The sequence below is a fragment of the Canis lupus genome, chromosome 7 (genome assembly GCF_048164855.1).
Source record: "Canis lupus baileyi chromosome 7, mCanLup2.hap1, whole genome shotgun sequence".
In the NCBI taxonomy this organism is placed as follows: domain Eukaryota; kingdom Metazoa; phylum Chordata; class Mammalia; order Carnivora; family Canidae; genus Canis; species Canis lupus.
The window spans coordinates 24,203,302-24,225,836 of NC_132844.1; the positions used below are offsets into that span (position 1 = coordinate 24,203,302).

The 22,535-nt window shown below is 39.3% G+C and overlaps 1 protein-coding gene and 1 long non-coding RNA gene across 8 annotated transcripts in view; one reads left to right on the forward strand and one right to left on the reverse strand.

The window, feature by feature from the left end:
• LOC140636664 (uncharacterized) overlaps nucleotides 1-6,193 on the reverse strand; it is a 28,041-nt gene extending 21,848 nt beyond the window's left edge. The window contains exon 1 of the long non-coding RNA XR_012033888.1: nucleotides 5,639-6,193. This is a non-coding gene — a long non-coding RNA (uncharacterized lncRNA). The remainder of the gene's footprint in view (nucleotides 1-5,638) is intronic.
• Nucleotides 5,046-21,261, forward strand: SRSF12 (serine and arginine rich splicing factor 12). Of its 7 annotated transcripts, none has more exons than XM_072832093.1 (5): nucleotides 5,046-5,206; nucleotides 14,331-14,435; nucleotides 15,743-15,846; nucleotides 15,998-16,139; nucleotides 20,807-21,261. In XM_072832093.1, the coding sequence occupies exons 1-5, from the start codon at nucleotides 5,142-5,144 to the stop codon at nucleotides 21,174-21,176; spliced, it is 786 nt and encodes a 261-aa protein (XP_072688194.1). In that variant the 5' UTR covers nucleotides 5,046-5,141; the 3' UTR covers nucleotides 21,177-21,261. The 7 variants fall into 7 exon arrangements, with proteins under 7 accessions (XP_072688194.1, XP_072688196.1, XP_072688199.1 ...); XM_072832095.1 differs by lacking the exon at nucleotides 14,331-14,435 and adding an exon at nucleotides 14,561-14,907 and having other exon boundaries at nucleotides 5,068-5,206; nucleotides 15,723-15,846; XM_072832098.1 differs by lacking the exon at nucleotides 14,331-14,435 and adding an exon at nucleotides 14,561-14,907 and having other exon boundaries at nucleotides 5,068-5,206; nucleotides 15,735-15,846.
• Nucleotides 21,262-22,535: the final 1,274 nt, after the last annotated feature.

Consider the following 22,535-nt stretch of genomic DNA (forward strand, 5'->3'; position numbering starts at 1 on the left):
TATCTGTAGTAATTAGAAATAGGGATAGCCTTGAATTTCAAACTTTACGAATAACTCAGAAACAGTGTATTTGTACTTTCAAACTTTCCCCCCAAATCTGTTAAGATTGAAAGGGTTGTGTTTCTCCTGTCTACCATTTGTAATAGATGCTCCAAAGTCACAAAAAGAGTAGAAGAGATAGCCAGTTTAGAGTGGGAGGGCAGGTGGAACATGAAGGCAAGCCCTAGGTGCTTAGATTCTAAATAACAAGTTAGCTATCGGCATTCTCCCCCAAAGACAGGGCTCAGGAGTAAAGGTTCAAAATTAGAAATAAATTCATATGTGCCTTTATTTTAAACATAACTTATAGGGCAGCCCTGGTGGCTCAGCGGTTTAGCACCGCCTTCAGCCCTGGAGACCCAGGATGGAGTCCCACGTCGGGCTCCCTGAATGGAGCCTGCTTCTCCCTCTGCCTGTGTCTCTGCTACTCTCTCTCTGTGTCTCTCATGAATAAATAAATAACATATTTTTAAATAAATAAAATCAGTAATCTAGCCCGACGTGGGGCTGCCTCACCCCCACCAGGGCTGCCCTAGATTACTGATTTTTAAAGACTTGTCCACTAAGACAAATTTTAACAAGTTGAAATTTTTTCTTGCTATTTTCTTTACAAAAGTGTGATTTCAATGAAAAGTTTAAAATCCGTTTACTTAAAAAAATCTGTTTACTTTTGAAAAGTGAGATAAATGATTGTATCTAAACTGGAAATAACCTTATCCATTTTCCTGAAATATTTTCCAATTGAAAATATTATTGGGAAAAAAATCAAGAAGGATCAGATTGTAACTTTATTTTTATGGAGATATAATTGATATATAACATTGAGTTTAAGGTATACAACAGTGTTGATTTGATATTTATATATTGCAACATGATTACCACTGTGTCATTCACTAACACCTCTATCATGTCACATAATTACTATTTCTTTTTCATAGTGAGGACAGACCATAATTTTTTAAATGTATTAAGTAGAAAGGAAGCAGCTGCTACATAGAATATATTAAAGTCTGCCATAGAATAGGGGCTATAGTTATTAAACAATTGTCAGATTTTGCCAGTGGTATACTCCTTGGAATTCCCTGGAGATTTAGAAAGAAAAATTAACTCTCCCAAGCTGGTAGGATACCATTTTGTGCCTCAAAGCAAGGACTGATTTACTAAATGGCACCTAGCTAAATTTTAGGACTTAGGGTAAATATTATTTGTGAGTATGGTGCCAGGCAAGGTATTTAGTCTTGACCTAAGCCTTTTCCCTACTTCTCTAAGTGTACTCCAAAATGCCAAGGAAAAGATAAAGTACAATTTCATCACTCATCTCAACTGGTTTGATGACCTGGCCAAGACACTGGCCAAGCAGAGCATTCTATAATGTTCTTTCATTATGCATGCCTGACCATGTCCCTCCTCAGGCCTTCCAAATAGAAAGCAGGTTACTTACACTTCTTTAGAAACAGGAAGAGCATATGTTTTTATGTAATATAAATAATTATGGGTCCATAGCTAAATTATTAAATAAAAATGTACACACTTGGGATCCCTGGGTGGTGCAGCGGTTTAGCGCCTGCCTTTGGCCCAGGGCGCGATCCTGGAGACCCGGGATCGAATCCCACGTCAGGCTCCTGGTGCATGGAGCCTGCTTCTCCCTCTGCCTATGTCTCTGCCTCTCTCTCTCACTGTGTGCCTATCATAAATAAATAAAAATTTTAAAAAATGTACACACTTAAGGTATACAATATAATGGAGATATATATATATGCAGTGAAATGATCACTAGTCAAGATAATTCACATGTCCATCTTCTCGCAGTTACCATTTCCACAACCGACTTTAAATCAATTCCAGCTACTTTAAAAAATATTTTTAAAAATTTATTTCAGAGACACAGAGTGGGAGAGAGCATGCAAGCAGAGGAAGAGGGAGGGGCAGATAATTTTAAGCAGACTCTCAACCCCACGACCCTGAGATCATGACCTGAGCTGAAATCAAGAGTCAGATGCTTAGCCAACTGAGCCACCCAGGTGCCCCCAATTCCAGCTACTTTTAAAGTTCAAATTTCTAACCGAACCTCCTTTCACAGTTTAAAACCCTTTCCTCAGATACTTCCATCAATAGGAACAGGGAAAAAAAAAAAAAAACCCACTCCTCATGTACTGTTAAATCTTCTCACATACTCCTACAAAAGCTTTTCTTCAAACTGTAAAGAGCTTTGTAAAATTTTTCCAGTTTTAAGGAGGGTTTCAAAAATAATCTGACAGTACCAGAGGTAAGAAGAGAAAAGTAAAAATCACGTAGAAAAAAAAATCCAATTTACATATAGACATACATATATTTTTAACTAAATAAGTTCATAGTTTACATGGAGTTTTTATTCTACTTAATATGCTAGGGAATAGATTTATTAATAACTCATTTCCCACCAAATCAAGTCTCTTATCTTCACAAGGTCATTATAGTGGATTGAATGGTGGCCCCAAAAAAGGTATGTCCAAGTCCTAACCCCCAAATATGACCTTATTCAGAAAAAAGGGTCTTTGCAGCTACAATTAAGGATCTTGACATGAGAGCAGCCTGTATTATGTGGGTGGGCCCTAAATGCAATGACAGGTATTCTTATAAGACAGAAGAGGAGATGGACCTGTGAAGATGGAGGCAGAGACCAGAGATATGCAGCCTCAAGCCAAGGAACGTCTAAGGGCACCAGGGACTGGAAGAAGCAAGGAAGGATTCTCCTCTAGAACCTTCAGAGAAAGTGTGTACCAACACGATGATTTTAGACTTCTGACCTCCAAAACTGTGAGAGAATGAATTTATTTCTTTTTAAAAAAAGATTTTATGGGACTCGTGGGTGGCTCAGCAGTTAAGCATCTGCCTTTGACTCAGGGCGTGATCCTGGGGTCCCAGTATCGAGTCCCACATCAGGCTTCCTGCATGCGGCCTGCTTCTCCCTCTGCCTGTCTGCCTCAGTCCCTCTCTGTGTCTTTCATGAATAAATAAACTTTTTAACTTTTTAAAAAAAGATTTTCTTTATAAGGCATCTTTATACTCAGGGTGGGGCTCAAGCTCACAACCCTGAGGTCAAGAGTCTCATGCTTCACTGACTGACCCAACCAGCCAGGCACCTCATAAATTTTTGTTTTATTTTTATTTTTTTTAATTTTTCTTGTTTTAAACCACTGAATTCGAGGTTTAATTTGTTACGATGGCCCTAGCAAACCAATAGTCGGCATTCCAAACTTTCCTACTATATACCCAGCCTGCTTTTCAGCCTTATTTTCCTGTTCTGCTTTTTACTCGTTTGCCTCCTTTCAGTCCCAAATTGTGTCAAAGTCTTTGCACATGCTGTTCCAGTATGTGGATTTCTCTTCTTCATTCTTCAAATACCTCCCCAAGACTTCAGGAAAAGGTCAGTGATCCTCTAGCCCTGTTTATCAACCACAGTAGGGACACTTTCAGCAGCATACAGCTCTTACCACAGCCTTTATTGTATAGTTTATGCGTTTATTAGTGTAGTTGTTAGACTCCACCTCCCTACCAAACTGTAAGCTCCATGAGACTAGGAACCCTGCTCACCCCCTACCCCGGCTATATCCCCTGTCTAGCCCTGTGCCTGCTGTGCCAAAGCAACTCCTCTTTGAATGAATGGCCACTGTTCCAGAAGCGTTTCTAGACCTTGGGAAACTCTCCCAGCCTTTAAGACAGCTGTGAGCTGCGTAGGGAGACCTTATTGTTTACCCACCAAAATCAAGTGCTTTTGAGAATAAAAAGGAGTGCTATTAACCTGGTTACAGTTCTGGGTAATAGGTTGTTCCAACCACAAGAGCAAACCTGAAGGCAGAGGATAACTAGAAAGGGCTGGGCTACTTTTTGGAGCAAGGAAAAGAGGGTACTTTAAATTTGCCTAGGGGATCCCTGGGTGGCTCAGCGGTTTAGGGTTTAGCGCCTGCCTGCCCGCCTTTGGCCCAGGGTGGGATCCTGGAGAACCGGGATCAGTCCCACGTCGGGTTCCCAGCATGGAGCCTGCTTCTCGCTCTGCCTGTGTCTCTGCCTCTCTCTCTTTCTCTCTCTGTCTATCATGAATAAATAAATAAAATCTTAAAAAAAAATTTGCTCAATTGCCACTGCATTTTCATTGCTTTCTTCTACATCACACATTCATTTGTTCTTTCGTGTACCGTTGGACCCCCCCTCTCTACAATGCAAGCTGTGGGGGGTTGGGACTGGGCCTGCAGTGTTCATTGCTGTATCCCACGGCTGGCACACTTCCTGGGGCATAGTAGGCACTCAATGAATATCTTAATGAATGGACCCACCGCTGAATAGTAGGCCCTAAAGGAATAATGGATGAAGAATCAAGACACTAATAAACCAACAAAACCCCGAATCCTCGCAATCTGAAAACCCTCGAAGGCTCAGGCCTCAAGGGGCAGGCGACGGAACAATTCCCAAAGTCTGGGGCTGAGGCTATCCGAGGATGTAGGGATGAAGGCCCCAGCCCGATGGGCTGTCGGGCAGTCGAAGTCAGTCGTCATCCCCACCGACTCCGACGATGCCCGACCCCCCGTCTGCGGCTCCGGGGCCCCCAGCTCAGCGTCAGCCCCGGGACCCTGGCAGTGACCCCGGCCGCCCCCTCCCCGAGGCCCCCGGGCTCCAGCCTCCAGGCCCCGCCCGGCCGCGTCCCCGACCCCTGGGCCCGCGGGGCCCCGCCGCGTCCTCTCCCGGATCTCTCGCGCCCCGGGACTCCCGCGCGCAGCCCGCCTCCCGCCTCCCGGGTCCCGCGGCCCCGCCCCCTGCCCGAGGCCCTCCTCGCACCCCCTCGGCCCCCCGGACCCGGCGCCGCCGCGTCCCCCGAGCCCCCCCGCCGCCCCCCCGCGGTCGGCCCGGCCCGGCCCCGCCCCCGCGCGGTCCGCACGGACGGGCTCGCGCCGCGCAGCGCCCCCCGCCCCCCGCCCGCCTCTGCGGCTGCGCGCTCGCGGGGCCGAGGCCGAGGGGAGGGGGTCGCGGAGGGGCCGGCGGAGCTGCTGGGGCGGCAGCGGCGGCGGCGAGACGCGGAGCGAGCCCGGCGGCCGCGGGCAGGCCCGGAGGCGGCGGAGGCAGCGGTCATGTCGCGCTACACGAGGCCCCCCAACACCTCCCTGTTCGTCAGGAACGTCGCGGACGCCACCAGGTGAGCGGCGGCCGCCGCCGCAGGTTGGCGCGCGGGGGAGGGGCGGGGTAACGGCGGCGGCGCGCGGCGCGGCGGGGCCGGGCCGGGCCGGGGCCTCGGGGGGCCGGGGCGGGGGCGGGGGGCGCCTTCCCCGCGGGCGCTGCGAGCCTCGGGCTCCGCGGGCTCCGCGGGCTCCTCGGGCTCCTCCGGCTCCTCGGGGCGGGACGCGCGCCTCGGGCCTCGGGCCGCCGCTCCGCTCCGCTCCGCCCCGGCTCGGCGCGCCCCCGCCGCGGGGCCCGAGGCTGGAGCCCGCCCGCCGCTCCCTCCCGGCCGCCGGGGTCGAGGGCGCTTTCGCTCGGGCCCTTTGTCGCCGGGCCCCGGCCGAGCTGCGCGGCCCGCGTCCCGGATGGACGAGACTCGGGGATGGCGACGAAGGTGTAAGATAACGCGCACCTGCCTTGGGCCTCACGGTTCCGGTTCCCCGGTCTGCTCTGCTCAGCGGGCGACGCCGGCCGGATTTGATTCTGTTGCCCAGTAGGAAGGATGGGTTCGGGGGAGGAGGTCCAGGTGTTTTCCTGTGAAGTTCAGGGCGCGACAACATAAACACGCAGGATGACGGTTTGCACGGACTTGCCCGATGGACTGGGATGCCCGGGTGCGCGCCTTCTCTTGCGCCCGGGGATGTTTGCGTGGTGCCTGCCCCTTACTGTGGAGGAAGGATTCTGCACAAAGCGGAGTCTGCCCTCCCCGGCGCCCGAGGGGCCGACGGACGGTGGGATAGGGGCCTCCAGAGACGTTTCCGTTCCGCCGGGTTTACTTAATTTGCTCCCCGCTCAGCCTTTTTTTAGGTAGGCAATATTATCTTTTATTGTGCATAAGGAAGCGCAGAAGCCCAGAGTTCTGATGACTTACGTGGGGCTTCATGGCTACAGATACATGGGAGCCCTTCACGCCAGAGCCATAATGGAGTAATTATAATTTACCTTAGGGGAGTAAATGTTAAGTTTGTTTTTTTTGTTTTTTTTTAATTTGATCTCGACTATTATATAGGTCACAGTTATAGATTGTGGATTAATAATACCTTAATTGACATCTGAAAGATGCCTCTGTTTATATTTGTTCTTCTCTCAACCTGTTTACCCATACATGATGTAGAAAACAGAATTTATAATTTGGGTAGAGTAAAAATTCCCACAGTTAAACAAACCACTTGAATGCTTAAATAAGCATCAAGCCGCTCCAGTGTGTCTACAAAAAAAAAAAAAAAAAAAAGAGAGAGAGAGAGAGAGGTTTCCAGTTCTGATTGGAATTCGCCCCCACAGGGGCCAGCCAGAGTAATAGGAGTGAAGTTGTGAGATTAAGGCACAATGGGATAGTGTGGACTGTAGTAGCAAAGTGCCATCCAAGAGGACAGCAAGTTGGTACTACTAGCTCCGGCTAATAACCACTGTGGAGACGTTTGGACTTGTTGCCACATCATCCTAATTTTCTAAAGTCAGAAAACTGTGTTCGTGTGTGTAAACTGTTTCAAAATGTTGGCATTTATGGAGTTGAATCATGAGATTCCCATTTTTGTAGATTTAAAAGCCGTAAAATATTGGCAGTTTCATGTTTCAGCACACCTTTAATCGTTTTTTTGTTTGTTTGTTTGTTTGTTTTGTTTGTTTTAATTTGTTCGTGAGAGACACAGAGAGAGAGGCAAAGACTTAGGCAGAATGAGAAGCAGGCTCCATTCAGGGAGCCGGATGTGAGACTCGATCCCAGAACCCTGGGATCACGCCCCGAGCCAAAGGCAGACATAACCACTAAACCACCCAGGCGTCCCAACCTTTAACATTTTTTTATTATTATTTTTTGTTTATTTATTCATGACAGAAACATAGAGGCAGAGACAGACAGGGAGAAGCAGGCTCCCTCTGGGGAACCCGATGTGGGACTCCATCTGAGACTCCAGGATCACTCCCTGAGTGGAAGGCAAACAGTCAACTGAGCCACCCAGGTGTCCCCTCCCCCCCTTTAACATTTCTTAAACATTGTACTAGCCAACTAAAACACATCAGCAAGTGACACATGATCTCTGATCTAGATAATCTACCATAAGTAAGCAAAACTAAAAATTGAGATTTATTGATTTCCTTTTAAAAATTTTTCACTTTTTAGCACTGCCACTGGGGGCAGTTGTCTAGGGGGTTTGTATTAATGGAATAGTAATTGGTAACATTTATTGAGTATTCACTGTGTGCTAAGCACTATACTACACATTTTGTGTATATCAGTAAATTTTCAGAATAACCCTGTAAGGTATGTTCTTCGTTAATCCCATTTTACAGATTAGAAATTGCGGTTTGAGAAATTAAGTTTCTTACCTAAAATTGCATAGCTACTGAGTAGTTTTGTGAAGGTAATATAATTACATATAACCTATATTGAAAGCTTTTTTGTATGAAGCAGCAGATAAATTAATTTTATGTTTTAAATTAATTTTATGTTTAGTATGCTTTACGTTTTGAATTCATTTTATGTTTAGTATGCTTATAAAGAAAATTATTGGGATAAATATTAAATGACATAAAATTATATATTTTGTGTGATTTCAATTATATTAAAAAATGAAGAAAGGAAAACTATAGAAAATGAGCCTGGAAAGAAGTCCACTTGTGTAATTTTCTTTATCCTGTTTTCAAATTTCATGTAATAAAATGTGAGTTTTATAACAAAGCCAAATTTTATCTCAAATGTTATTTTGCAGTAGCCATTTTAATATATGCCATAAAGCATAAGACATTAAAAGATATTATTATGGCTTAGCATAAAATTTGTTAGGAACGAAATTGAGTACAAGAACCAAAGAAAGATTTAAAATACATTTTAGGGCAGTCCAGTGGCTCAGCGGTCTAGTGCCGCCTTCAGCCCAGGGTGTGATCCTGGAGACCCGGGATCAAGTCCCACGTCAGGCTCCCTGCATGGAGCCTGCTTCTCTGCCTGTGTCTCTGCATCTCTCTCTGTCTCTGTGTCTCTCATGAATTAAAAAAAAAAAAAAGGAATATTGATTTTAATATCTTTTTTTTTTTTTTTTTTTTTTGCCATGTAGAAGAGTGATTTTTTTTTTAATGTCAGGTATAGTTTTCTAATGGAACAAAGTAATGTCCAAATCCCAAACATAACTCTCATTTTGCTGCATAACAGCACATCAGGTTTGGGAACAGCCATCAAGTCCCCTCTTTTGGATATCCTTAGCATTCTTTGGTTACTGTGTATATGAGACTATGTTGATACTGACAGTGCTACAGAAGAAGTATTAGAATTCAGCAAGATTCATGAGAAAAAGTGTCAGCAAACTCAAATAGAAGGAAATTTCCCCAGCCCAGTAACGGGCATCTATGAAAACCCTACAGCTAACAAGATTCTTAATGGTTAAAAACTGAATGCTTTCCCCCTAAGATCAGACCAAGCTAAGCCTGCGTGGCTTAGTTGGTAAGTGTCCAACTCTTGGTTTTGGTTCAAGTTACCACGGTCTTGGGGTGGTGAGATCAAGCCCTGTGTGGAGCCTTGAGCTTAGTGCAGAGTCGGCTTGAGATTCCCTCTTCCCTCTGCCCCTACTTGCGCTCTCTTTCTAAAATAAGTAAATCTTAAAAAAAAAAAAAAAAAAAAAGAACAAGCCAAGGATGCCACTCACACATCCTCATTCATCATTTTATTGCAGGTCCTAACCAGTGTAACAAGGCAAGAAAAATAAGAGTCATAAAAAATTGTAAAGATAGAAGCAAAAGTTGCACCTATTCTTAAGTGACATAAAACTACAGTAACTAGTGAATTTTAGTAAGTTATCAAGTATATAGATGAACTTATGAAAAATCTATATATTAGCAGCAAACAGTTGAAAATAATGAAATTTTTAAGACAATTTCATTTGCCTTAGTATCAAACAGATTTAGGAATAAGTTTCACAACAACAACAATAAAACATGTAATAAAAACCTTTGCACTAAAAACTACAGTACCAAGAGAAATTAAAGAAGACAACATAAAATGATAGATATACCACGTTCTTGGATTGGAAGAGAAAATATTACGTTATCACTTCTTTTCCCAAATTGATTTTATTATAGATTCAAGGCATTACTAATCAAAGGCTATTTTAAAAATAGGAACTGGGAGTGCCTGGCTGGTTCAGTCAGAAGAGTGCAACTCTTGACCTTGGGATCCTGAGTTTGAGCCCCTTACTGGGGGGTAGAGATTACTTTAAAAAAAAAAAAAAAGAAAGAGAAACAAAGGGAAGGAAGGAAGGAAGGAGGGAAGGAGGGAGGGAGGGCGGGAGGGAGGAACTGACAAGCTAATTCTAAAATATATTGGCATATGGTGCACCTGAGTGGCTCAGTCCAGTTAAGCATCTGTTTTCAGCTCAGGTCATGATCTCTGGGTCCTGGGATAGAGCCCTGTATTGGCCTCTGCTCAGCAGGGAGTCTGCCTCTCTCTCTGCCCCTCGCACTACTCATGTTTATGCTCTCTCTCTGAAGTAAATAAAATTTAAAAATACATCAATATATTGATATACAAAGGATCTAGTATAGCCTTGTAGAATGGAAGACTTACAGTACTTGACATTAAGACTTACTAAAAATAGTAATCAAGACAGTGTGATACTGGCCTAAGGATAGACAAGTAAGTCAATAAAATAGAGAGTCCATAAATAATCCACACTTACAGAGTCAAATGATTTTTGACAAGGTGCCATAGCAGTCCAGTAGAGAAAGGAAAATCTTATCAACAAATGATGCTGCAACAACTGGATTATTCATACTGGAAAATAATGAACTGCAGCCTCTACCTCACATCATATTTTGAGCTGGATCATCAATTGAAATGGAAAAGATAACAATATAAATAAAGTTTTTAGAAGAACACATAGAATATCTTCATGACCTGGGGATAAGCAAAGATTTCTTACAGGACAAAGAAAACAATTACCATAAAAGAAAAAAAGAATATTGATAAATTAGATTTCTCTAAAATGAAAATTTCTGTTCATTAAAAAATACTATTAAATAGTCAAGCTACAGATGAGAGAAAATATTCACAGAATATATACACAAAGCAATACAAATACAGCTTTTTTTCATAATACATAACTTTTACAACTCGATAATAAAAAGACAGACATCAAAAATGGGTAGAAAGCTCCAACAGACTTCACAAGGAAAACTAGCACATAAAAAGTGCTCAACATCATTTTCATTTGGAAAGTGCAAAATAAAACCACGGTGAGATTCCACTTAATATCCCCTTGAATGGCTAAAAAAAAATTTTTTTTTAAAGTGCTTACAAAGACTGGCACAACTGAAACTCCTATATTGTTGGTGGGAGTATAAAATGGTACAACCACTTTGCAGAACTGTTTGGCAATTTCATAAAAATTATATATATACATACATATCCTCTTTAACCCAGAAATACAGCTAGTAGGTACTAACAGGAAATAATTGGCCCATACACATGAAAAGATGTTGCATCTAAGTGGTCATTAGGTAAATTAAAATTAAAACAATAAGATTCCCATTCACTTTACAACCATCAGGAATTGAAAATGTCAATGAGGTGGTGGAGCAATAGGAATTCTTATGGCTGTTTTGAGTATAAGTTGATTCGGTCACTCTAGAGAACATGTAGGGCAGCTGAAGATAAGCATACTGTCTAACCCACCAATTGCATTGTGATATATTCCAGGGATCTAGCAGAGCTCTACTGTATGTAGCACATGTATCATAATGTACACTGTAGCACCCTTTGCAATTAAAAAAAAAAAAGGCAGCATCTTAAGTGCTTATCCATAGAAAGGGATGAGTAAATTGTGGTTTATTGATAATACCAATACAGAGTTAAATTGAGTGATCTAGAACTACATAGAGAAATCTCAAGGGTGGAGAAGGAGCAAAATTACACAAATTGTCAGATACTATTTAAATAGAATTTTATTTTTGTATAAAAACACATAATTAGGGATATATTCACTTGCAGTAAAAATACTGAGTTATGGAGGGGCACCTGGCTAGCTTAGTTGGTATAGTGTGTGACTCTTGCTCTTAGGGTTGTGAGTTCAAGCCCCATGTTAGTTAGGTATAGATATTACTTTAAAAAAATAAAGTCTTTTAAAAAAAAGGACAAAAAAAAAAAAAAAAGGACAAAGTTATAGGGAGGAATAATGATTGTTTCTAGAAGAAGAATGTAAATATAAGTGTCTCATTTCTTTTTCTTTTTTTTTAAGATTTTGTTTATTCATGAGAGAGAGAGGCAGAAACACAGGCGGAGGGAGAAGCAGGCTCCATGCAGGGAGCCCGACGTGGGACTCAATCCTGGGTCTCCAGGATCACACCTTGGGCTGAAGGTGGCGCTAAAACACTGAGCCACCCAGGCTGCCCAAGTGTCTCATTTCTTAAAATTACTGAAAATGATGACAAGTATTGAAATATAATACTGTTGGTAGATATATAGGTATTAATGCCCTATTTTCTGAATGTCCAAACAGACCCCAAAAATGCAAAAATGAGAACAAAAAACAGCTAATAGGTGTGGGAGTGGTGACAGTGAATGGGACCCAGCTCTTTTTAGAAGTTTGTCTCCTTCAGACTCCTGTCACCTTTGGCTTCTGGGATTCCAAGCCACCATGATAAACAGTGCTTCAACGTCCTTTTGTACTATCTAGGATCCTTTTCCTATCAGCCACACACAGTAGGTTGATGGGATTGATTGCCTTAGAAAATATTCATTTGAATTCCAGCTTTACTGCTGGTTGTATGTACCTCTGGGCAGGGTAATTTCTCTCATTCTTGGTATCCTTGACTATGAAATGGATAACAATAACATTAAATGGTAACTCAGTATTTTGAGTGCCTGTTGTGTCCAATCGACTGTGCTAGGTATACTGGTAAAGACACCCCTTTTAAAAGTGATCCTCAACACTGATTCTCAGAATCCCCATAAAAAAATTAGACCAGGATGCCTGGGTGGCTCAGTGGTTGGGCGTCTGCCTTTGGCTCAGAGTATGATCCCTGGTGGGCCGGGGGCCCGCAATGGGCTCCCTGCATGGAGCCTGGTTCTCCTAATGCCTATGTCTCTGCCTGTGTCTCTCTCTCTCATGAATAAATAAAATCTTAAAAAAAAAAAAAAATTAAACCTAACCAGGCCCCACCATGGGAAGCACTAATTGAGTCCAGAGTTAATGCATCAGGCTGGAGTACCTGTTTCTGTAACATCTGCTTCACAAATGATTCCAATATTCAGGAATAGTTGAGAATCTGTACTCTGTTGTCTGTGTTCTGTGGTAGGAAGGATTGTATTTTCCTTGTTCTCCATCATATCCCTAGAGTCTGGCCACGTAGGTGCTCAAAAATTATTTGTTGAATGAATAAATGAAAGAAGACATTGTCACTATCCTCTAAAGATAATAGTTTCAGGGAAGGCAGACAAATGTTTTATAGTAAGTATTAAATGAAAAAAATAGTAAATAATAAAAATATAATAAATATGTCAACTGCACTGCCTGGTGTATAGTGGACATTTAATCATAGTTGAATTCACATCCCTAGCTTTAATCACTGACTTCTGGTCTTGAAAGGAAAATATAATTAATTTGTATAATCAGAATTTTCAGTTTACAGGAGTCTGTTGAAATTTTTATTTTATTTTTTAAGTAATCTCTATTCCCAATATAGGGTTCGAACTTACAACCCTGAGACTGAGTCAAATGCTCTGCCTACTGAGACAGCCCAGTGCCCCTGTCTACAGAACTTTTTTTTTAAGAGAACAAGCTGGGGAGGGGGTGGGTGGTGGAGAAGAAGGAGACCTCCTGCTGAGCAGGGAGCCCAGCTTAAGGAGCCTGGAACTCGATCCTAGGACCCTGGGATCAGGACCCAAGTCAAAGGCAGAGCTTAACCGACTGAGCCACCCAGGCACCCCTTATCTACAGAACTCTTAGAGATGATCTACCATCACCTCAAATCCAGCATTTCTTTTGCCTCCACCCTCCCTCTTCATCTCTTTTCCAGCTATCTAATTTTTGTCACCGACACCATCTTTCTTCCATTTGCCCAGGCTAGCAGCTTTCCAGTCGTTTTCGAGTCGTCTTTCTGCATAATATGTTTTGAAGTACTCTTTCTTCTTCTGAGCCATGTTTTGTGCCCAGAGCCTAATGTTGAACCTCTAAGATCTCCAGGAAGCAGTAGGGTATAATGGTTAAGAATAGACTAGCATCAGGCTGTGGGAGTTTGATTCTAGTTCTGTCATTTGCTGGCTTGGTGACCTTAAGTAAATTGATCTGTCTGTGTGCTCATCTGTAAATAACCATAGGGTCATCGTGAGAATTAAGCGGTCTTAAGGTGAACAGAGACTTTTTTTTTTTTTTTTTTTTGAACAGAGACTTTTTTTTTTTTTTTGAACAGAGATTTGATTACAAATGTACTGTAATTGTCAGCTATAAATGCTAAGCATTTTGCCTCTTGAGTTAGATTGTTCCTCCATGAAAACAAATATGCTAAATATTCCTTTAGTCTCCCCTCGTTAGTTCCTATCACATATAGGAGGTTTAAATATAGTTGTCAAATTTAAGAATACAGTAGGTATTTTGCTTTATGTTTAGTAGTAAAACATCCATTTTTCTTTAAAGCCTGAGAAATAATTTTAGGACTTCTTTAGAACCTAATTCTTGTGATCTGAAAACAAAATTAACATAAACATGAAATTATAGTGAGGCAAATGAATGTGTTCTCAATGAAATAGGGTTGTTAGAACTCTTTATGTTGACAATTGAAATATCTTGTAATAGAAATAACTTTCAAAGATGGATAACTTTCCTGGGTCATTGTTTCCCCAATCTGATTAAACTTAACAGCCACCTGGAGTGCTTATAAAAATACAGATTTCCAGCCCCTAGTCTGTATCTTTTAAACCAGAACCTCTAAAAGTGAGGCCTGAGGATTTGTTTTCTTTTTTCCTTCTTTCTAAACCCTGGGTGATTCTTCCGACAGGCAATTTTAGATAATACTAGTCTAGATAATATACTTTCTTTTGAAGGTTTCAACTGGATTTCCATAGGCAAAACATTTTAATCCGGCTATTCATATTTCTTTGCCTTATTTCTAAAACACTTCAGGCCTGAGGACTTGCGCCGTGAGTTTGGTCGATATGGCCCTATAGTAGACGTTTACATTCCACTTGACTTCTACACCCGCCGCCCAAGAGGATTTGCTTATGTTCAATATCCTTTGTTTTCTGTGTGCATGTCAAATTACTGGATACGTGTGCAGATACGCATGTGTATTCAGGAGCATATGTTATGAGATTAATATTGCCTAATTAAATGTGTTTATTTCTTTATCTCAGAAAATCTAAAGCAGTCCACAGTAGCTGGCAAGCACCCCCCAGTTTGAACCAACCTGTTAGCTAGAATCCAAGCATAAACCGAGCAGGCGAGAAAAAAGGCACCTAAAGTTCAAGCATCAAGGAGTAAAGAGGGAGGGTGGACACAGATATAAAGACCTGGAAGAGGGGAAGTCTTTATCAAGCAAAAGACAAAGCCAACACCAGGTTGAGACTTCGGCTTTCCTACATTTATTCAGAGTTCCAGAGTCAAAGCCAAGTCTGATTTTGTTGGTTCTTCGTCTCTTATAAAGTCCATCTTGCAAGCCTTAAAGAGTAAAGGTCAAGGTTCAAGATCAAGTGACATTGAGGTAATTGCCAGTCTCATTTTGTATTGCATTTCTTGAGCTTTTTCTGTTTTCTATTTAAAAAAAAATTAAACCAGTGAATAACCTCCTGGAAGACAGCTATTTAGTCATTTTATATAGTTTATTTCCATTTTAGTTAGGTTTAATATATATGTAGATAAGGAAGTTTAGTGGGATATTATAAACCAGTATATGTAATTCCAGATGTTCACAGATTGCCTTTGTGTTTCTTTTATAATTATATCCCAAGTAATAAGAACATAAAAGTATTTTAAAGTAATAGGTTCAAAAGTAAATATCATTTTTAAAGGTATAATGTTTTAGGTTACGTGTGTCTGTGCAGTTTTGTGTATAATTAGTAATTTCTCCTAAATGTCATAATTAAAACGTCTGTCAGTGAAAGAATAATTTGTAATTTCAGAGTAAAGGCTTTTGCATGCTGATTTTTCTCAGTGAAAAACCTGATGAATCTTTTACCTGAAAGAAGGGAATGAATCCTAAACAGTTCTTTTTATAATACTAGCCAGGGTTGGACTAATTTTTTTTTCATAACCTGTTTCACATTATAAATGCATACTGCAGTTGCACTAATGTGTACATTAAAAGTGTAATTACACATTTGTTCTTCTTACTTTTAGATTCTCCTAAATCATAAGGGGGCATTTGTTTTCATGATAAAAGTGAAATTCTTTTTTGATTTCACATATATATAGGAGATGTAAGCTTAATAATTTGGAGTTGTTTTTCCTATTAATTTCATGTCACATGTAAATAATTATTTAAAAATAACATTTTTACTTGATATCTGATGTTCAAAGTATCCTTAACAGCTAGTCATATTTGAAGATGTTCGTGATGCTGAAGATGCTCTTTATAACCTCAATAGAAAATGGGTATGTGGCCGTCAAATTGAAATACAGTTTGCACAAGGTGATCGAAAAAGTAAGTATGGCTAAACATTAGATCTTGTTTATTCAGCAGAATGAGTTTTAGCTATGACAGATTTTTTTTAATGTCAAATTCTTTCAGGAAATAATACTACTAGAGTAACTGTTATTGAGGTTTTCAGGTGATAAATTGTTTCATATTCTAGCACCAGGCCAAATGAAATCAAAAGAACGTCACCCTTGTTCTCCAAGTGATCATAGGAGATCAAGAAGCCCCAGCCAAAGGAGAACTCGAAGTAGAAGTTCTTCGTGGGGAAGAAATAGGAGACGGTCTGATAGCCTTAAAGAGTAAGTACGAAATACAAGAGGATTGAAAACTTAATTTTCTACTTTTTCTGGAAGACATTTTAAAGAGTTTCAAAAACAGGTCACCAGAATAATTTTGTTTAATATGCAAAAAGATCAACTTTTGTTAGATATGCTCTTAGGGCACCTGTGTGGCTCAGTCAGTTAAACATCTGACTTTGATTTCAGCTCAGGTCATGATCTCAGGGTTGTGAGATCCAGTCCTGCATCCAGCTCCATGCTGAGTGTGGAGTGCGCTTAAGATTCTCTCTCTCAGGGATCCCTGGGTGGCGCAGCGGTTTGGCGCCTGCCCTTGGCCCAGGGCGCGATCCTGGAGACCGGGGATCGAATCCCACATCGGGCTCCCGGTGCATGGAGCCTGCTTCTCCCTCTGCCTATGTCTCTGCCTCTCTCTCTCTCTCTCTGTGACTATCATAAATAAATAAAAAATTAAAAAAAAAAAGAAAGTTCCACCTTTAAAAAAAAAAAAAAAAAAGATTCTCTCTCTCCTTCTCTCTTCCCCTCCCCTCCACTCCATCTCTCTCTCTTTAAAGTAAAAAAAAAAAAAAAGGGCAGCCTGGGTGGCTCAGTGCTTCAACCCAGCGTGTGATCCTGGAGACCCAGGATCGAGTCCCACGTTGGGCTTCCCTGCATGGAGCCTGTTTCTCCCTCTGCCTGTGTCTCTGCCTCTCTCTCTCTCTCTCTTCTCTCCCTGTGTGTCTCTCACGAATAAATAAATAAAATCTTTAAAAATAAAATAAAATAAAGGATATGGTCTTTTCTATTTGAAATGTATAAATGTATGATTACTTGAGTTTGTTGAATATCTTCTAGTGTTCTTATTTCATGACAGACTTTAGACCTTTTTAATAGAAAAATAATATGTACGATGGAAAATCAAAGAATTTTTAATAAATAAAATTTTTGTATTTTCTAACTGAACCCAAAATTTAAGAATGTTATGTTCTGATGATTAAAAGCTCATAAGAAAGCAACCAGGGTAGCTCAGCGGTTTAGCACTGCTTTCAGCCCAGGGTGTGATCCTGGAGACCTGGGATCGAGTCCCACGTCGGGCTCCCTGTATGGAGCCTGCTTCTCCCTCTCCTGTGTCTCTGCCTCTCTCTCTCTCTCTCTCTGTCTCTCATGAATAAATAAATAAAATCTTTTAAAAAATAAATAAGTAAAAATAAAAGCTCATAAGAAATTTAATCGCTTGTGAAAGGAGATTGAACCTAAAATTAATATAATCAATATATTTATAAAAGATAAATTATTTTCTTTTTTTTAAGATAAATTATTTTTAAAAAATAAATTTCTAATGGTATTATAAGAAGACATGAAAATAGTAAGTTTTTCAGAAAAAGATGTTTGCAGGTTATCTAATTTTGCTGGCCAGGAGTTTGTTTCTGTTAGAATAATAGTAAATCATAATGGAAATTAATTATTTGGTGAAGCTATTTAAATGATAACTGAAATTGTATTAGCAGCCTTAAATTCTTAAATAATTATTGTATTTATCTCGAGTTTAGGGTTAGAATTTTTTCATAGGCATGTAGTATTTTAACGTAAATTCTATTTTTTTTTTTTCCCGTAAATTCTATTCTTAAAGAATAATTAGCACTGGGGCTCCTGGCTGGCTCAGTTGGTGGAGCATGCCACTCTTGATCTTGGGGTCATGAGTTTGAGCTCCATATTAGGTGTTGTAGAGTTTACTTTAAAAAAAAAGAAAAAGAATGATCAGCATTTACACTAATCTTCTCTTTCCGTGAGTAATACGCTTAGCTGGGGAAAAATAAAAAATGTCTATCAGTTGTCCCAAATCATCATGGAGTGTCAAGAACAGAAAGAACCACATCTTGTAAAGCAATATTGTTTTGCTTTGTACTCATTATAAGATCATTGCTTAACCTCCCTGACCTCAGGTTTTTTCATTTGTAAATTGTATTATTGAGAATGCAAACCTAACTCTCATTATATTTATAAGGATCAGATTTTGTGTATGCATATGTGTATGTGAGTATATGTAAATAATCAGAATATGTATAAGCCTAACATATGATAAGTAAATACTATATGTGATATTATCTTACTAAAAAGGAGTCTCTGATTTGGTTTTTAGTGGATATGGATTAAAAAACAAACTAGTTTGTTGCTATCCACTAGATTATGATGAACTCTTTGAGGAGCAAGGACTTTTGTCTTATTCATGCTTATCTCCCCTGGGCTTAGCAGTAGTCCCTAGCTCATATTAGATATTCCATAAATTTTTGTGAATTCATACATCAGTGAGTATATATATATATATTCCTGAAGAATTGCCCTTTAGCCTTCTTTAGTCCAAATACAGCATCCCCCTTATTTTTTCCCCTATGTTGGATTTTTTTCTCAAGGACAGTTTTCCCATTTGGTTTTCTACAACAGGAATGAAATTTAATAATTTCTTTCTTTTTTTTCTTTAAGAGAGGGATGGAGGGGGCACCTGGGTGGCTCAGTCAGTTAAACATCTGCTTTTGGCATCATTGGACTCCCTGCTCAGCAGGGAGTCTGTTTCTCCCTCTCCCTCTGCTCCTCCCCTCTGTGCATGTGCATGGAAAAAAAATAATAAAATCTTTAAAAAATAAGAACTTTAAAAGATTTGCATGGAGAGGAACAACTCTGGGTCTTAAACCAACTTTTTAAAGCCTTGTTTTTACAGGGCTATAAAGAAATTAAATAATTAACGATAACGTGTCTTATTCTTCAGGGTTTACTGAGCTTCTTGAAACAGTGAGTTGAGGGATCAGTGGTTGAGCATCTGCCTTTGGCTTAGGGTGTGCTCCCGGGGTCCTGGGATCGAGTCCCACATCGGGCTCTCTGCATGGAGCCTACTCCTCCCTCTGCCTAAATCTCTGCCTCTCTCTGTCTCTCACATGAATAAATAAATAAAATAAAAAACAAAAGAAATAGTGAGTTGATACCTTTCATTAATTTGGGAAAATTCTAGGCCCTTATCTCTTCAAATATTGCTTCTGCCTCATTCAGTTTTTCTTTTTGGCTGTGTGACTATGTACTATATATCTCTTATGCTCTGTTCTAGATTTCCTAAAATTCCTTTTCTTGTGTTTCAGTATATATGTTTTTCTAATAATCTGTTTTACAGTTCAGGTCACTTTTTCTTCTGTTGTATCTAGATTGCTATTATATCAATCTAATGACTTTTTAAATTTCAGAAACGTATTCTCAGTTCTAAAATGTCCATTTGTTTCTTTCTGTAGATTCCAATATTTTGTTAAAATTCTCCACTTGTATATTTGTTTTGCCCGTCTTTTCTTCTTATTTTCTTGAATGTATTAGTCATAGTAATTTTTTAAAATTCCCGTATGAATAATGTCAGTGTCCCTTCTGTCTGTTTCTTTTGTCTTTTATTTCCTTAGCTTTTAGTCATTTTTATCTATTTTTCAAATACCTCATAATTTCTTAATTGGATTTTGGACATTGCCAATGAAAACTTATAAGACTTTGGATGATATCCTCCAAAGAAAGTTGTTCTCTTCTAGCAGGTGAAATATTCGCAAATCACCTTGATCCTGTCAAGGCTTGGTTTGAGGCATTGTTAAAGCTAATATATTTTAGCTTTACACTGATTCTTAGGACATAGTCCTTACCTATAAGGATATGGTCCTTCTGGGTTTTTAATTGAAAGCCTGGGTTGTTACTCAAGGGTCCTTGACCTTTGCGGAGCTTGAACTCCAGCCTTTTTCCCCAGCACTTTGTGTCTGATAGAATTTCAGCTTAATTCTTGCATCTTCCAACTGCTGTGTTTGCTGACCTCTTGGAGTCTCATCCTGTACTTACACAGTTTATACAGTCTCATCCTGTACTTATACAGTGACTTAAGGAGAATTTATAGGCAAATTTTAGGAGATTTTTTTTGTCTGCCACTCCCTCATTGCTAAAATTTTGGCTCCTTAGTTCCAACCGTTTTTGGTAAATGTGAATCCTAACTTGTCTTCCAGCTTAGTCAAATAGCCATTTTCTGGTTGGGTTCAACTTCTCCATGCCAGCATTTGGAAAATGTTCTTAGAAAAAAAAAAAAAAAAAAGGAAAATGTTCTTAGTAAAAGAGTCATAGCTTGTAACCCCTCAAGTTCTCCTAGGGTTGATTATTCTCCAATGCCTTTAAATAGTTGTTTTATAATGTTTAGCTTCTTTATATAGCTGTTTTCCATGGGAAGGTTAGTCTAATGCAAGTTGTTGTATCATGGTAGGATTCAAAAGTCCTGCATCTAGGTTTTTGTTTTTCTTTTTATAAGTACTGTTTGACAAACTTTAAGTAATTACTTTCTTTTTTTCTTTATCTTTTTTTTCCCTTCAGATTCTCATTCATTGAAGTTGTATAATCTAGATTAAACATGCAAGGCATTTTTCAGAACTGACCCATGTTATAAGATAAATCTAGCAAAGTAAAAATCTTTTGGTCATAGATTCTGATATAACAAATTTTACAAACTTGTTACTTATATTTGAACTAAAAAGCATGCATAATAAAATTAAAATTTTTTCTTAGGCTATCCAGGAAAAACATAACTAATACTATTTAAAGTGTATAAATTCCTGAAACTGCTGTTTCCTGACCTTTCATTAAATGTTTTTGTGTGAAATATATACTGTTAACATTATGAATGTTTGCAGGTCTCGACACAGGCGATTTTCTTATAGCCAGTCTAAATCTCGCTCCAAATCACTACCAAGGCGGTCTACCTCAGCAAGGCAGTCAAGAACTCCAAGAAGGAATTCTGGTTCTAGAGGACGGTCAAGGTCCAAGTCCTTACCAAAAAGGTCCAAGTCAATAGGAAAATCACAATCAAGTTCACCTCAGAAGCAAACTAGCTCAGGAACAAAATCAAGATCACATGGAAGACATTCTGACTCCATAGCAAGATCCCCTTGTAAATCTCCCAAGGGCTATACCAATTCCGAAGCTAAAGCACAAACAGCAAAACACTCTCATTTTCGATCACATTCCAGATCTCGGAGTTATCGTCATAAAAACAGCTGGTAAACAGCCACAGAAGAGCGCAACATAGTTTCGAATATAAGTTATCAAACCTCTCATTATGTTAAATAAAAATTCTTCAAGGCTCATAGTAATTGTGAGTTACTTTGGGCATGTGCAACAAATAAAATCTCTCTAGTTTTGGGTTAATAAAGTCTCAATTTAAAGGGCCCATACCACAAATTATGTGTCTGATGTCACCATTTTATGGACCATTTTTTGTTTACATTATGGCAGGATACTTTTCAAAGGAGATGGGTAAAATGGAACTAATATAGAAAATTATACTTGGATATTAAGTATTAGTAATATTAATGATACCTTTTACAAAAATATTTTTTACTTTAAAGCACTTTTACTTTCATGTAAAAAGTAATTATGACTGTATAATTACATAGGGCAGACTTAAACTGCTTAACACCTTACGTCTCTGTTGTATCTTCTGTTTAGACTTGGGCCAATTCTTAGTGGATATTAGTTCATATTATAAAATCTGACATTTCTAAAAATAGAATTTATATAGAGATCAAGCATTCAAAAGATACATTCTCTCCTAAGCTCAAAAAAGCTTTTATTTTTACTATGTGGAACAGTATAGATAAGTTGACATTAAGTTGCATCCTGTACTGTGTTCATTCACTTCAGAAATATCAAAACGTTTGAAATATATTGAGTTTTGAATAGTTGGAGACTACTTCTCTAAAAATTGTGTGCAGCACTCATAATCCAAAAATACTCATACTAAGCCTTATACATTTGAAGAGTGGTACATTTTGTATAAAAATCATATTTTATAACATTATTTCTACATACCTACTTTTCATCTACTACTTAATTTTTTCTTTTTAGAGTTCCAGCTCAAGACTTTAAATTGTATAGAATAAGTCCTATTATTTTTGAAAGTGTTGAGTATCTTGTATTAAGGAATTCAAGACTGCATCCTCAATAAGCTTTGTGGTATTCAGATTTACTTTACACTGTCCTTCATTTTTATAAACCAAATAACTTTATTGATATTGCTTTTGTAGTTGTTAAACCTGAGAATTTCTTTAAAAATGTGTTTGTAGTTTACGTTTTTCAGAGGGTTTTGGTAGTATTTGTGATAAAATGGTTTTGCATATGATTATTATAGGGGATATATTTATAGAGTTCTACTTGTGTACTTTGTTGAATTATATTGAAAATTAAAAGTTCTCAGCCCATACAGTTAATATTTGTATCTAGAGTGCTTAAGAAAAAAATCTGTCTTATATTTTTGGCATATAGGAGCCAGTGTTGCTTCTATTTTCTTTTTTAAATACAAATTCTACTTTTCTTTGCATTTTAGACCCTATGTAAGAAACAACTTTACAGAATAATTTATAT

What these genes read in the sequence shown, in the direction of transcription:
- SRSF12 (XM_072832092.1), top strand. Translation starts at nt 5,798, where the DNA reads ATGACGGTTTGCACGGACTTGCCCGATGGACTGGGATGCCCGGGTGCG. An exon ending in TGCACAAGGTGATCGAAAAA is followed by an intron (nt 15,847 to 15,997) that starts GTAAGTATGGCT and finishes TTCATATTCTAG; the next exon opens with CACCAGGCCAAATGAAATCA. An exon ending in CGGTCTGATAGCCTTAAAGA is followed by an intron (nt 16,140 to 20,806) that starts GTAAGTACGAAA and finishes GAATGTTTGCAG; the next exon opens with GTCTCGACACAGGCGATTTT.